Source organism: Mizuhopecten yessoensis, unplaced genomic scaffold (genome assembly GCF_002113885.1).
Source record: "Mizuhopecten yessoensis strain PY_sf001 unplaced genomic scaffold, ASM211388v2 scaffold716291, whole genome shotgun sequence".
NCBI lineage: Eukaryota > Metazoa > Mollusca > Bivalvia > Pectinida > Pectinidae > Mizuhopecten > Mizuhopecten yessoensis.
In genome coordinates this window covers 180,117-193,980 of record NW_018480043.1, presented here as the reverse complement: position 1 = coordinate 193,980, position 13,864 = coordinate 180,117, and the positions used below count along the sequence as shown (strand labels likewise).

Below are 13,864 nucleotides of genomic sequence, written 5' to 3'. Positions count from 1 at the left end.
AAACAAGTAGTAATTTCCATGGCACTTCTATTTTTGCGAATCATTTACACTCTAATCAAAACATTCCGACTATTACATGGACTGAAGTTAAAACGGTTTCATTGACCCTGTAATGGGTGTGTGCTTCTGTCATTATAATGGGCGTTTTACTGTCGCTATGATAGGTACTTTGTATTAAAAAATTTGATCGACCCTTTAAATTTAACAGGCGATTAATTAACTGACCATCCAAATATGTCAATCATAAACCAAATATGGAAATTCTCTTAATTTTGAATTTGATGTTAGAACACTATCTGTCCTTGATAAACTCCCATTTCATCAGTATGACAGAAACACCTGAACAGCCTCTGACATGATTTATATATTCATGTGTAGAATTTTAATAGTTCTTTACATCCATACTTTCACAATTATGTACTATAACAGTCATTTGATTAGCTGTACACATATATCTCCATGTTTTATGTCAATGTTTCGTAACAACCATTTATATCTGGGTAATTTTATATAAGTACCCACATTCATTATAACATTTCTTTCATTTTAAAATCAATATTTTTTAATATTCTGATCAACCCAATCATCCAACACTTTTTCATATATATATTAATTTTCAACACACATCACCATCAATAGCTGACAGTTTTACATAAAATACTTACCGGGTACTGTAATTAGCGATGAACAATTTACAGTGACTAAAACAAGCAAATAACTGATAGACTATAACTTAAAAAGCGAAAGGTTAATAAAAAAAGTTCCAGTTAAACCTTGCTCTGAAACAGTTAAGTAATTGTGAGTAATTTATCAATACAGGAGTTGATCGAGCTCATCTACACTGGACTCAAAATGATTGTATAATTTAAAATTACTCGTTATATACTAGTGGTATGGACTTTGCCAACTACATCTAAATGTATAATGTACAATGTTAGTACTCTCCCAACAAATTGCAGCCAAACCTCTCATTTCCAGTGGTAAATTAATTGTCTTCCATCTAGTGGTACATATTAACAATCAGTGATTTTTTGGTTTGTTTGTGTTTTACATCCTTTTACCAGCTATGGTCATTTAAAGACGTGCGTGGTTTTGGTGGTGGAGGAAAGCCGGAGTTCCCGGAGAAAAACCACCGACCTACGGCTAGTACCTGGTGACTGTTCCACGTAGGTCTCAAACCTGCAACCCAGTGGTGGAGGGCTAATGGTAGCACTAGCTACCTTACCACATGCCCACCGCGGCCCCTTACAATCAGTGAAAATAATACATGCACTAATCACTTAAAATTGTGCCCAACATATCTGGTAGAATTTTATTGTTGGCAGTGAAATGACAGAAAAAAAAAGAAGAAACAAAATATATATATCCATTGTTTTGATATGTTTATGAACTGTTACGATATCTATAATTTGAGTTCATGGGCCACTCTTCTCAAATGAACTCCTCATCAACTCCCCACAAATCAACTCCAAAATACATATAAAATATAAGTCACTGACAAGTACCTTATGTGGAATGTACCAATCAGTACTACATCTATAGTAGCACTAGATGTAACAATACACCTAAGCCTGTTCGTTTATGCGGAACAACCGGTATGTCCGTTTTTAAATGTAACATTTGCGGGTATAAATCCTGGCGGACCTGAAAAAGTTTATGCAGGCCTTGCAAGGCTTGGTCAAGGCTCGCCTGAAAGCAGCATCAGATTACTGGGTCTGTCTTCATTTCATAAACGAACAACAGTGGTCCAACCGGTTCAACCGTTTGGATCGCGATAAACGAAAACGGCCTAGGTAATATGTCTACCACATTAACGAACAAAATGTATACTTCTATTGCAATAGTAAGGACTATATTATGTCCTAAGTCTTTGACTCTTCCATCATCTAGAGTACAATGGTTAAAATACTCAAGTGGGCAAGGTTAAACAGCTTATCTAACACAGTTAAAACATAGACTTATATCTGTTGTAATTAATTAGTAACTACACATTTTCTGGCATCCTTATCCATTACCAGGTACTTATATAGCATATTATTGGTAATGGATGATCCACTGTTTTCCGAAAAAACTGAGAGAAATGACTATACATGTATCACATGACTTAGCTATCACATGACTCTCCATAAACAAATGGCAGTAGCATGGAAGCACTACAACAGGTCAAGGGCCAGTCAACTATTTTTATGTTTTTTGATGTTAAAAGTTAATTCATTTTTTTACTCATTTGCGAAATCAAATGTTTGTTCATAAATATGTCCAAATAGGTGAGTTTGCAGAATGAAGTAAGTTTTGTACAGTGAATTTTCCTGCACCATCCACAGGGATGTTACATAGAATTGGTTTTCAGTAAATGCTAGCAAAACTTTTCAATATTTATTACGAAAATATACTATACAGTATATACATAATATACACCCCCTGTTCTATTTGGAATTAATCTTATCATTCACTATCACCTTAGTCTTACAGTCTATTGACTTTTACATAAATCAGTCAAAGGGAGACCGGATAAAATCAGTCGGTAATATTTCTTTGCTACATCACTGCAACACAATCTATCAACTGACTTTTACACAACACCGCCATCCAGAGACCAGAGAAAATCAGTCCGTAAAATTTCCTTGCTACTTCACCGACCGTTTATGAGATGCTGACATGCGGAATAAAATATCTGTGTGGAATGTGTCACGTTCTGAAGGTGTCCCATTTTCTACTCGCACAAGTTCAGATCAGAAAATTTTGTCCTTTTGTAAATTCATTAGGTACAGACCATCATCAATGATGAAACTGCAACAAAACAACAAAGGAATAATTAATTACATATCAGGTATCTTCTATTAAATTCAAAATACACACCTAGAGAAAAAAAACTGATATGCCCTTGGTATCAAACCAATTTATGAAATCACAAACTTAAAGATTGCTGATTTCATTAAGGAATCCTTAATGATACCTGTTTATGAAATGTATTTGTTGATATTTGGAATGACATTATTTAGTTTGGTATGAATAATAAATGCTAAAGTTAACTTTGAACACAAAAAGTAATTGAAAACCTATTGTGCGAGCTTTCAAAACGTCTGTTTTAATTCTTTTGTCAAGCAAAGAGTGAAAAATCTTCTGCACTTTTTGCTTGACAAATTAAAGGAACCAGATGTTTTTGAAAGCTCGCAAAATAAGTTTTCAAATAATGTTATGTGAAAAAACCACTTAGGTGTATTATTGTCCATGGTACTAATCACAAGACAATTATATTTACTGATACATAACTACCAGGCAAAACTTTAACATATTAAACCAAGCCTACAAGACCATATAAGGCTGTCACAACTAATCACAAAAAATAAAATTAGTGTCCTACTTATAAATCAGTTTAGATATACAAAATAATAAATGTCACTATACTAGCAAAGATAAGAACGACTCTTGTGTTACTTGTTATAACAAAATCCTCCATACCTGTACCAGAGGTAACACAGAGGGAATGTGCTGGCATGCCAGAGGGAGTGAGCGTCAAACACCCAAAACAGGGGAGGGAACTCTCCTAGTTCTAGGGCCAGGAGGACATTGAGCCCGAGAACAACAGTGGCACACTGCCAGACATACCGATGTCTGTGGTAACAACACCAAATTAACCAGCCCACCATATTAACACCACCTACAACAAAACATGTTTGTGGTAAGAATATTTTAACAACCTATTAATTCTATGATATTTAATAAGTTTTCAATCTTTCTTGTAGAACACCAGGACTGTAAGATGCCGACTCACGAAGAGTCGAGTTATATAGAATGAGCATTAACAAGAGTCCCAGAGGGCCTGTATCGCTCACCTGGATATCTAAGCAATCATGGCAAAATATTCTCCAAATGAGATCCAAGGGAATATGCCAGACCTCAAGGCCAATCCTTGTAGCATATCTGTATTTGATTTTTTATGCCCAGCAATTTTTTGTGTGGTTATGGGGTGGGGATCTCAACTGTTTCTAAGCTGTGACTCAGAAACTAGGTCCCTAGGGTTGTGGCCAGACCCCAGGATAAATTCTAATATCATGACTGCATTCGTCTCTTTATGCCCAACAGTTGTATATATAGTTTTGGGGTGGGGATCTTAATCGTTTCAAAGTTATGACCCAGGGGTTAAGTCTCCGAGGGTGGGGCCAGACCCTAGGGCCATTCTGGAAGCAAATGTGCATTCCTCTCGTTATACTCGGCAATTGTATATATGGTAATATGGTGGGGATCTCAACCATTTCCAAGTAAAACAAAAAATTGACCCACCCCTTAGCCCGGGGATTCAGCCCCACCATTTGTACAATTTTAAATCCCTGCCTCCCATGAATGCTTCCGACCAAATATGATCAATATCCATGGTATAGTTTTATGGAAGAAGTCGTTAATAGCAATATAGCCAAATTGCCCCCTTTTGGCCCAGCCCTCAGCCCCCTGGGGAGGGTCAGCCCCACCATTTGTACAATTTTGAATCCCCACCACCTAGGGATGCTTCCAGTCAAATTTAGTTAAATTCCAATAAGTGGTTAAGAAGAAGAAGTCGTTTAAAGAAATTGTTGACGGACGGACGGACGACACGGTATGGTATAAGCTCACCTTGGTCCTTTGGACCCGGTGAGCTAATAATACATATTGTACATTATATACAGAAGACAAACTGATTAAATACAAACACACTCTTACTTATTGAAGGAAGCAGAATATACCAAGCATTAGAGGAACATCATTCTATAAATCTTTATGAAGTACAAACATGCAGTCACACCATAGTTTCATTTTTAATATAGCGTTTTCAAATTCTTCATAAGTATATCACCCATCATTAGATGATCAAATACCTCTTTTATGTGGTATGAAATCTCATCATGTTCCTGTAAACATCTCGCAGTTTTAAATAATCAATAAAATCTCACTATAAGTATCTGCAAGCATCCACAGTTTTGACTGCTAAAAATCTCACTATAAATACATGTATCTGCAAGCATCCACAATTTTGACTGCTAAAAATCTCACTATAAATACATGTATCTGCAAGCATCCACAATTTTGACTGCTAAAAATCTCACTATAAATACATGTATCTGCAAGCATCCACAATTTTGACTGCTAAAAATCTCGCTAAGTATCTATGTCTCACAGCTTTATACATTGTAACACTGAAGTGTACCCACGGTCACATTAATTATTATGTTGTATCCGTAATCAAACTTGACCATGCTGTAGGAAGTAGGTATGCCGGAGGAACATGCCCAGTAACACTGAAGCTTACCCACGGTCACATTAACTATCATGTTGTATCCGTAATCAAACTTGACCATGCTGAGGTAGTAGGTATGCTGGAGGAACATGCCCAGTAACACTGCCCCACAGATAGCTGGACGGAGGGGACGGTCTGTACCCAGGACCCTGTAAATAATATCAAATTGATTTTGGTTTAAGTTGTGTCTTTCTGTTTCTTCTTATTACAAAACTTTCATGATATTACACTGTTCAAGTTGTGTTTGTCTGTTTCTTCTTATAACAAAACTTTCATGATATTTCACTAATTGAAAAAGAAGAAACCTAAAAAAGGCCTCTACATACAACTAGGTAATGTTTAACAGTAGATGGGAGGGAAAATACAAATATAATGATAGTCTATCAGAAAAAAAATCTCACTAGGTTTTTTAAGATTTTACTGTTAGTGTACCTACCTACAACACAGGCAAAATAGGTTGGATAGCACTAGAGAAAAGGCACTGAAGTAATCCATCATCTGCGATGAAACAACAGCAATATTAAGTACATGTATCAATGCCATTGTTTCTCTTAACTGCAAACATCCTGCAAAATCTCTAACTTGTTATTAAACGAATTGATAAGTTTGATATCAGCATGCCTAATAATGATATCTTCAATGCTTCAGTAATTCCTCTATTTCATTAATATACATCACAATATCATACCAATGTCTAGATCTCTAACGATATATTTTACAATCAAATCAAACTCTGATAATGCATCATGAGGTACTCTAGACACATGACATGAAAATATAGGGGATGGTGATAGGTGATGAAATTACAAGGTACATGATAAATGTACTATTTTTCATTTTTAATAAGACTTAAACTAAGCCATTTTGTACTTGCATCACTTACCTCTGTCACAGGTGTGTCTCGAGTATGAAATATTGTCGACCAAAACCAAGTATGCATTGAAATCTGCAATGAGCAAAGATATGAGTTTGAAAAATATATGAAACGTTAAAATATTTTATAAGTCTTACATAATCTTACTTTATTTTCATTGAGGAATAACAAATTAAATGTATGGTTGAAGGGTTAAAGTAAGAAAGTTACTACTACACAACATCCAGATACTGTAAAACCTGTCAAGATGTTTCATTATGGACTGTGGACAATAATATAAGCTAAGAGTTTTTTAAACACAAATGTTAATTGAAAACTTATGTTGAAAGCTTCCAAAAATATTGACTGTGTCCATTGTCAAAGGAGAGATTACTATAGTATAGTCTGTATAGACAGATTGCTGTTGTATAAAGCACATATTTTGGAGTAGTTGTGAGGTAATAGTTTTACTAGGCAGTAGGTCTTTATTGAAAGGTGGTCTTCAAGACAATCTTTAAATTCACTGTATATCAATTTGTTTATTTTTCATGTTAAATAAAAGAAAATAACATTTATTGCTTGCTCAAGAGATTATTTTCTGTATTGTTTGGTTATGTTTTCTCTCTGAGTCGTACTAACCACTGCAACACACTGCCACACATAATACATGGGCACGGACGGGGAAACCAGTCGTCTGTAAGTCAGGATACGCAGGTGGAACAACCCATTCAGTATGGAAAATAGTACTGATGCAGGCTCCTGTATTCCAAACAGTCTGATGAATGGCCACTGCAAAAAGAAAAAAATCAATTCTTACCATACAATTTATGAATATAAATTCAGATCTTGAGTTCTGATATTGTACTTGACAAGACATACTGATCGTAGTCAAATCTACTTTATTCCAAGCTATACAAGTACAAAGAATTTCCCGTTCTGGTTATTTTCAAGCATACATTTCTTGTGAGCATGCCCATCAATTTTCCTCATAATAAAGATAACATTTTGTTGTCTTCACATAACATTTTGTTGTCTTCACACGTTCGTTTGCAACTACACTGACCTTTCCATGGAAGTGAGGTGTTCCAATACCGTCCTTTTGGAAGGCATCAACTGTGGTCCACATACAGATATAATTACACTCATCCTCACACGTCCATCGTAGTGTTCTCTGGTGCCAGGGCTGGGAAGCAGAAAAGTGTTCCAGAGCCTGTGTGTCAGTACAGTTATGTTGCATACAGGCGTAGGTGCATCGCTGGAACACATAGGAACGGTCACCATACGACGCATTGGTCAGTTTCACCAGCCACAACACGCCACATGCTGTTGTCAGCAGGCTGTACACAATGGACCTCGCCACAGCCATGCTACTTCTGTCAAGCTTCCCACTTACAGGTCTGTGAGAGTCCTTTGCAATCAACTACATACTCAACTCTGTGGAGGGAAAAATACATAGATAAAAAGTGCAGATTAAACTCTTATGGAGGCATGTACTACTGTGTAAAAGCAAAATAAGGTTTTCTCTAAGTTTATCATGATATCTAACATTGATCATGTTTATACTTTTGAAAAGAATCTGTAGCTCTGAACTGAGTCAATTAAACACTGTGGATGACCAGTTAGGCTACTCCTATAACATAAGAGGCCGCTGGTCGGACTTTTTTCTATCGGATATGAATTTGCCGACTGCGACGCCTGTCAAAAGTATCTCGCCGTGTTGGAGTACAGTTAAGCGTGAGTTATTTGTTTGAAAAACTATAAAAGATACAAGATACAAGAAGCTTTATTTAGAGTCGCATACATATCAACATGGAACATTAGCTCTTGAGAGCTATTATTGCGACAAACAAAAGTATGTAAAATAACAATAACATAATGAAATAGTATTAGTAGTAATGAGTTAATATAAATAGCATAGCAGACAATTTTTTCATTACAGAAAAATACACGGTAATATCACATGTAAGTTAGAATCAATTGCACATTATTATTTTTAAATATTATCATAAGGCTTGACACTTATTTATATTATGTATTATTATATAAAATTCAGAGGTTTGACACATATTTATGAACGATGTGTTTCTACACTGAATGTTAAAACACTATCTGTAATCTATACAAGTGTATTATACATACATGCTACTATAGCAAAGGGTAAAAATTGACATGATTATACACTAACATAGTGTGGATTAAAAACTATGCCACAGATCTGTTACTATTACTAAAGTAATTAGTGTTCGGCATACATGGCCCAACTCCAAGCATAATAATTATACAATGAAGTAGACAATCTATCAACAATAGAGTTTTACAACGAACGTATTTGTATTTCAGATTATAGTTTGCAGTATCTGGTTGGAGTCACTATTTTGCCTAATTCTTCCCCCTTCACATATGAAGGCCTCACACAAAATCATTTCAGTGTCAACAGCTAAATCATGTTGCATATCAAGACAATCATATACATAAATGTGTCAGATTACGAAATCAAATGTTGTAGTTCAGTATCACTAATTATTCCCGGCTCAAACAAGAAGACCATACTTTCTTGACTTTGTTCGCTTTAATCGGCGGCCATCTTGAATGGGTTTCTCAATTTTACAAAATTCATCCGAAACGCATTTGTTTGTAGATACGAAACATAACGTTATAATCCGGCCCTTATAATCAAAAGAGTTAAGAAAATGAAAGCAATGTTGCTTTAAATATGATCACTTCACAACTATCCACAAAAGGAAACAAAATTTCGTTTTAAGTTAAAATCTGATATCTTAAATAACCGTACCCGGTGGTCTATGGGGCCTGTATCGTCAATAGAAAACACTGATATACATTGTATGTGTAGAAGCTTAAGGCCCCTTGCATTCGAAGCAAATAGCTGTGATCTAAATGTTCATGCTAATGCCCTCCTACTAATAAGAAATTTGGCAATTACATGCTGATGATAAAGTAGATAAATTTACATTACATTAACACAGCTAATGTAGATCTATGTAGAACATGATTTGTGTTTTAACACACATGCTATACCTACAGGTATAAGTGACTGTCATAATATGATAGCACCGACTCTAAAAGGTAATGTCAAACATCAGAGACAAAATAAAATAACTTTAAGAAGCTATCAGAATTTTGATACAGATAAATTCAACCTAGATGTACCAAATAGTCAGGTACCATCAGCAGATCAAACTTTTTCCACAGAGCATGTAAATGCTGCATATAACCAGTATGAAAAAGATTTCACAAGTTTATTAGATAAACATGCTCCAGTCAAAACAAGACAACCTAGGAAAAAACCTTTGTCATGTATGAACAGTGAACTAAGAAAGGCCTTATACCGTAAACCCATGCTATACACACAATATACAAAGCAACGAAATTAAAAAACATGGGGGAAATTCAGAAAGAAACGAAATTTAGTTACAAGCCTTAAAAAGAAGTCTATGAAAATTTATTTTTTAGAACGTTGCTCTGGTGGTTCAAAAAATGACAATTTCTGGTCAACAATTAAACCTTTTTTTCTCTAAGAAGTGTCATTCTGGAGAACAAAGAGTAGTTTTATTTGAAAACAATCAAATTGTAAATGATACTCAACAGGTATCAGAACATTTTAATGCTTTTTTCTCTACTGTTGCTAATAAAATCGGAAGTGATTTGGTATATGACCCTTCAAATCACCCAAGCATTGTGGAAATACAAAATCACAGTGAGAACATCCACTTTAATTTTCAGAAAATAACATCTGACAAAGTTGAGAAAATTCTCAATAAAACTAATGCAAAAAAAAAGCCACAGGTGTGGACGGTATACCAGTTAAAGTTGTCAAATGTTGTAAATCTGTTGTTTCGCCTCAGCTGACATCATTAATTAATATATCAATAGATACAGGTGTTTTTTCCCCAAATAGATTGAAAGAGGCGCAAGTTACACTGCTACACAAGAAAAATAGCCAGTTGGACAAATCAAATTGTAGACCTGCCAGTGTCCTGCCCATTTTTTCCAATTTTTTTGAAAAGGTTTTTGAGAAACAACTGGGTGAAATTTTGAAAATATTTTTAATCCTTATCTTTGTGATTTCCGTCATGGATGTCAAACCACGTGCACACTAATAGATAGAATTAACTATCAGTGTTTGGGTTTTTTGGGTTTTTTTTATGAACTTATCGCTGAGCGGGAGCACTGAAGCATTTTATATCGACAGCCTTTAGTGTACAGTGTCAATATAGCTGCTGTATCCAATATACCTTTATAGCTGAACTGTGTTGTATGTTGTTGAGAACAGCGGAGCAGCGTGATATCCAATCATGAATAAACTCTAGTGTGCTGTGTAGACTGCTTGATCCATACCCAAAATATCTATCTAAGATACATTCTAGATCAGTGTATCCTCCGCTATGGCAACCATGTCAGCTGTCAGAACGCGCACCTCTAATAGAAACAAAAAGCCGCCTATACCGTACTCTCCCTCAGTTAACAGAACGAAGGCCAGATCAATCAGTGCAAACTATGACCTGAATGTGAAGAAAGCACTCAACAATAAGATTCAAGCCTCGGAGAGGCAGGTGGAAAAGGTTGAGATGAAAAGGGGAGACCACCTAGTAATTACACTCTCAGCTGCCATGTTTGAAGCTACAAGGCATGTCATCAAAAACCTGGACCGACACCTACCGAAACACAATCTGAAGGTCGTGATCTTCAACACAGAGGAAAACAAGCACATTTCAGTAAAGGAATCTATATCCATCCAAGACAAAAAAACATCACAACAACTTTATAGAATAAACCTCCATCTAACAACTTCCGTGATCAGTGTGAACGGCTCCAAAACGCGACTATTCATTGAAGAACACCTACCAAACCTGATGAACACTGTCTGCTCTCTCGGGAATTTTGAGGAAGCAAATGTCTACATTAAGGAACAATGTGCTCAAATGATGAACAACCTAGGGCAAGGTAGAGAAAAGAAAACGAGAGGAAGATCAACTGAGATACCAATATCTGGTGTCAAACAACTAATAGACAACACCGACAGCCAGATGTCAAACGGATGTCTACTCGCAGCACCCAGTGCCACCCAAGGGCAACTATCTGGCGATGATCGTAGGCAGGCCACACCCAACCAGCTTGAACCTACTCATACACAAGCGGGGATGGAGCTTACGACTATACCCAGCTCTACTATTGGCAAACCCTATCAAAACAAGGAACAAATCGTCCCTTTCACACAAATCGAGGAACAGCCTAACTTCACTGATAGCGACAACGAAACCGACCCGAAGGTACTCATAGCTGCAGGCAATACCCCGATCAAGAATGCAACCTGTCCACACTGTAATGAATTCTGCACAGAACTTTCACTGATGTGCGACGACTGTCTCCAATGGTTCCACTATAGTTGTGAAGGGCTATCACCAAAAGAAATTAGAGAATTGGAAAACACTAATCGTCAATATACTTGCAAGAGCTGCCACCACTCGGTATTTTCACTTGTATCCAACGAATCAAGACCTCTTGAAACAGTCCAGAGCGATGACGATAACGATCCACCGACGATCACTACCGACAACAACGACAGCAATGCCGCTACAACTTATGATGACCACCTCACACTCGTAGACCAAGCGACTAACACAGACAATCCATTTCACTGTGACATTGAGGAGCTGCGCACCCAAAAACTGGAACTGTACAGAAGAGAAAAATCCATCAAGGAAAAGGAAGCCAGACTCAAAGTAAAAGAGAGTAAGATAGCAGACCTGTCAAAACAGTTGGCATCATCTAAGGCATACGCCCTTAGTCTGGAGGAGCAGATTGCTGAACTGAGGACATCCTTGCAACTGAAAAGCACTACAGGAGCCCAGGAACTTCCTGGAAATGTGAGCAGCATGCAAGACATACTCAGCGACAAATACTTAAAGTCGAGAATGCAGAAAATGGAGTCAGGATTACTATCTATGAGAGTGGACATGCTCGAAAACAGAATGAATAGTATGATGGGGATGTTAGATACACCAATGGAAATGAAAACTAAACAGCTGCATAACACCAATGCTGGACTCCAGGACAGCACAACCAAGGACAGCACAACCCAGTCAACTAATATACAACCACACAACTCTAATAAGAAAGAATCTAAACAACCAACCTGCGCAAGATCTTAAAAGGACAGCACCACCTGAAATAGCACCACAAGTGGAATCAAGGGACAGTACCCAGATCAGCCATGTGGTTATTGAAGATCATCCTATTACCCACACGGGAGACTGCTCTCCAACGAAACTAAGAGCTCGACAGAACCAGAATGACTCCCCTATGCATTACTCTATTCCAGAACAACAAAAACACTCTGGAACCACTAATAATGAACAGAACCATTTTTTAGGATGGGGCCAAAGGAAAGTTGGCAAGAAGAAGAAACAGAGGCACCACCCAAAACCTACAACCATACCACTCAAACATCAAGCTGTGACCAACCAAACATCTTTAATGATGCCACATTACCCTCTGGCAATATACTTAAAGTCGAGAAACCCAGCTCCTCTGCAGCCTCGACAAATAGGTCATCCAGTGTACTACGCAACATCAAACTGGCCACATTTAATGTCGAAAACGTCATTACAAACCAGATATTTCTAGAATCACTTCTGAAGACGTCTGACATCGTTTGGCTGCAGGAGCACTGGCTATTCACATTCGAACAGGAGAAGCTAACAAGACTTGCTGATGAGAATGGATTCTCGTGCACGATCAAATGCAGTGACGGCGAAGACCCTATATCCCCCAAAGCGAGGCCGAGGGGCATTGGCGGTGTGGCACTCTTATGGAGAAAAGACCTAGATCCTCATATCACAACTCTGATGGAAGGGGGTACGCGCATTTGCGCAATACAGCTGTCAGCGACCAACAGAGATTTGATCATAATTAACTCATATCTCCCATGTCGAGGGCGCAGCGCAGAAGACAACTTTCAAGACTCCATGACTCAGCTGCACGAGATGATACAAAAATACTCACCTATTTCAGATATTATAGCCATGGGAGACTTCAATGCTTCTCTACATAGGCAACCTCCAAGCTCACGGGATAGGAAATTTAGAGACATGATCCAGAACATGGGATTGATAACTGAACCAACATACCCAACAACTAAGACGTTCCTTCACTACACAGGTCATTCATCGTTGATTGACTATATACTACGGACACCATCAGCACCTGGGCTCGAAATCCAAGTCTGTGACAGAGACCCATTGAATCTCTCCACCCATAGTCCGGTTACTGGAGCAACAGCAATCAATCTACCTGTAATTTCAAAGAGCCGATCGAATCCATCAGATCATCCGACCTCCCATAGAACAAGAGTCAACTGGAAGAAGGCCAACATACACAACTATCAACAGTCTATCTCGGTAAAACTGAACCAACTTGACACCAATGGAATGGACACACAGGATCTCCTTAATACAATAACAACAGCCTTGCAATCATGTGCTAAAACAGCCTGTCCTACCAGGAAAGGCAGAACAAAGAATACCCATAAACGGCAATGGAGTGATAAACTCAAATCGTTGTGCTCCGACAGCAAAAAGGCATACTGACTCTGGAAACAATCTGGAAAACCATCTGGTCCATACAACCACCTGCTCATTAAGTGTAAGGAAGCTAAGAAGGCGCTAAGGAAACACCAGAGACAAACCAATGCTGAAAATAGGAAGCAAACATACAACGAT

At 37.5% G+C, this 13,864-nt stretch overlaps 1 protein-coding gene across 4 annotated transcripts; it reads right to left on the bottom strand.

The window, feature by feature from the left end:
• Positions 1-1,715: 1,715 nt before the first annotated feature.
• Positions 1,716-8,720, bottom strand: LOC110442703 (post-GPI attachment to proteins factor 3-like). 4 transcript variants are annotated; one of them, XM_021486421.1, is made up of 8 exons: positions 8,676-8,720; positions 7,189-7,559; positions 6,765-6,914; positions 6,156-6,218; positions 5,709-5,770; positions 5,285-5,421; positions 3,463-3,661; positions 1,716-2,790 (listed from the first exon to the last, which is right to left on the bottom strand). In XM_021486421.1, exons 2-8 carry the CDS (start codon positions 7,489-7,491, stop codon positions 2,733-2,735), a joined length of 972 nt encoding a protein of 323 aa, XP_021342096.1. In that variant the 5' UTR covers positions 7,492-7,559; positions 8,676-8,720; the 3' UTR covers positions 1,716-2,732. The 4 variants fall into 4 exon arrangements, with proteins under 4 accessions (XP_021342096.1, XP_021342097.1, XP_021342098.1 ...); XM_021486422.1 differs by having other exon boundaries at positions 8,615-8,682; XM_021486423.1 differs by lacking the exon at positions 8,676-8,720 and adding an exon at positions 8,597-8,667.
• Between the last annotated feature and the right edge of the window lie 5,144 nt (positions 8,721-13,864).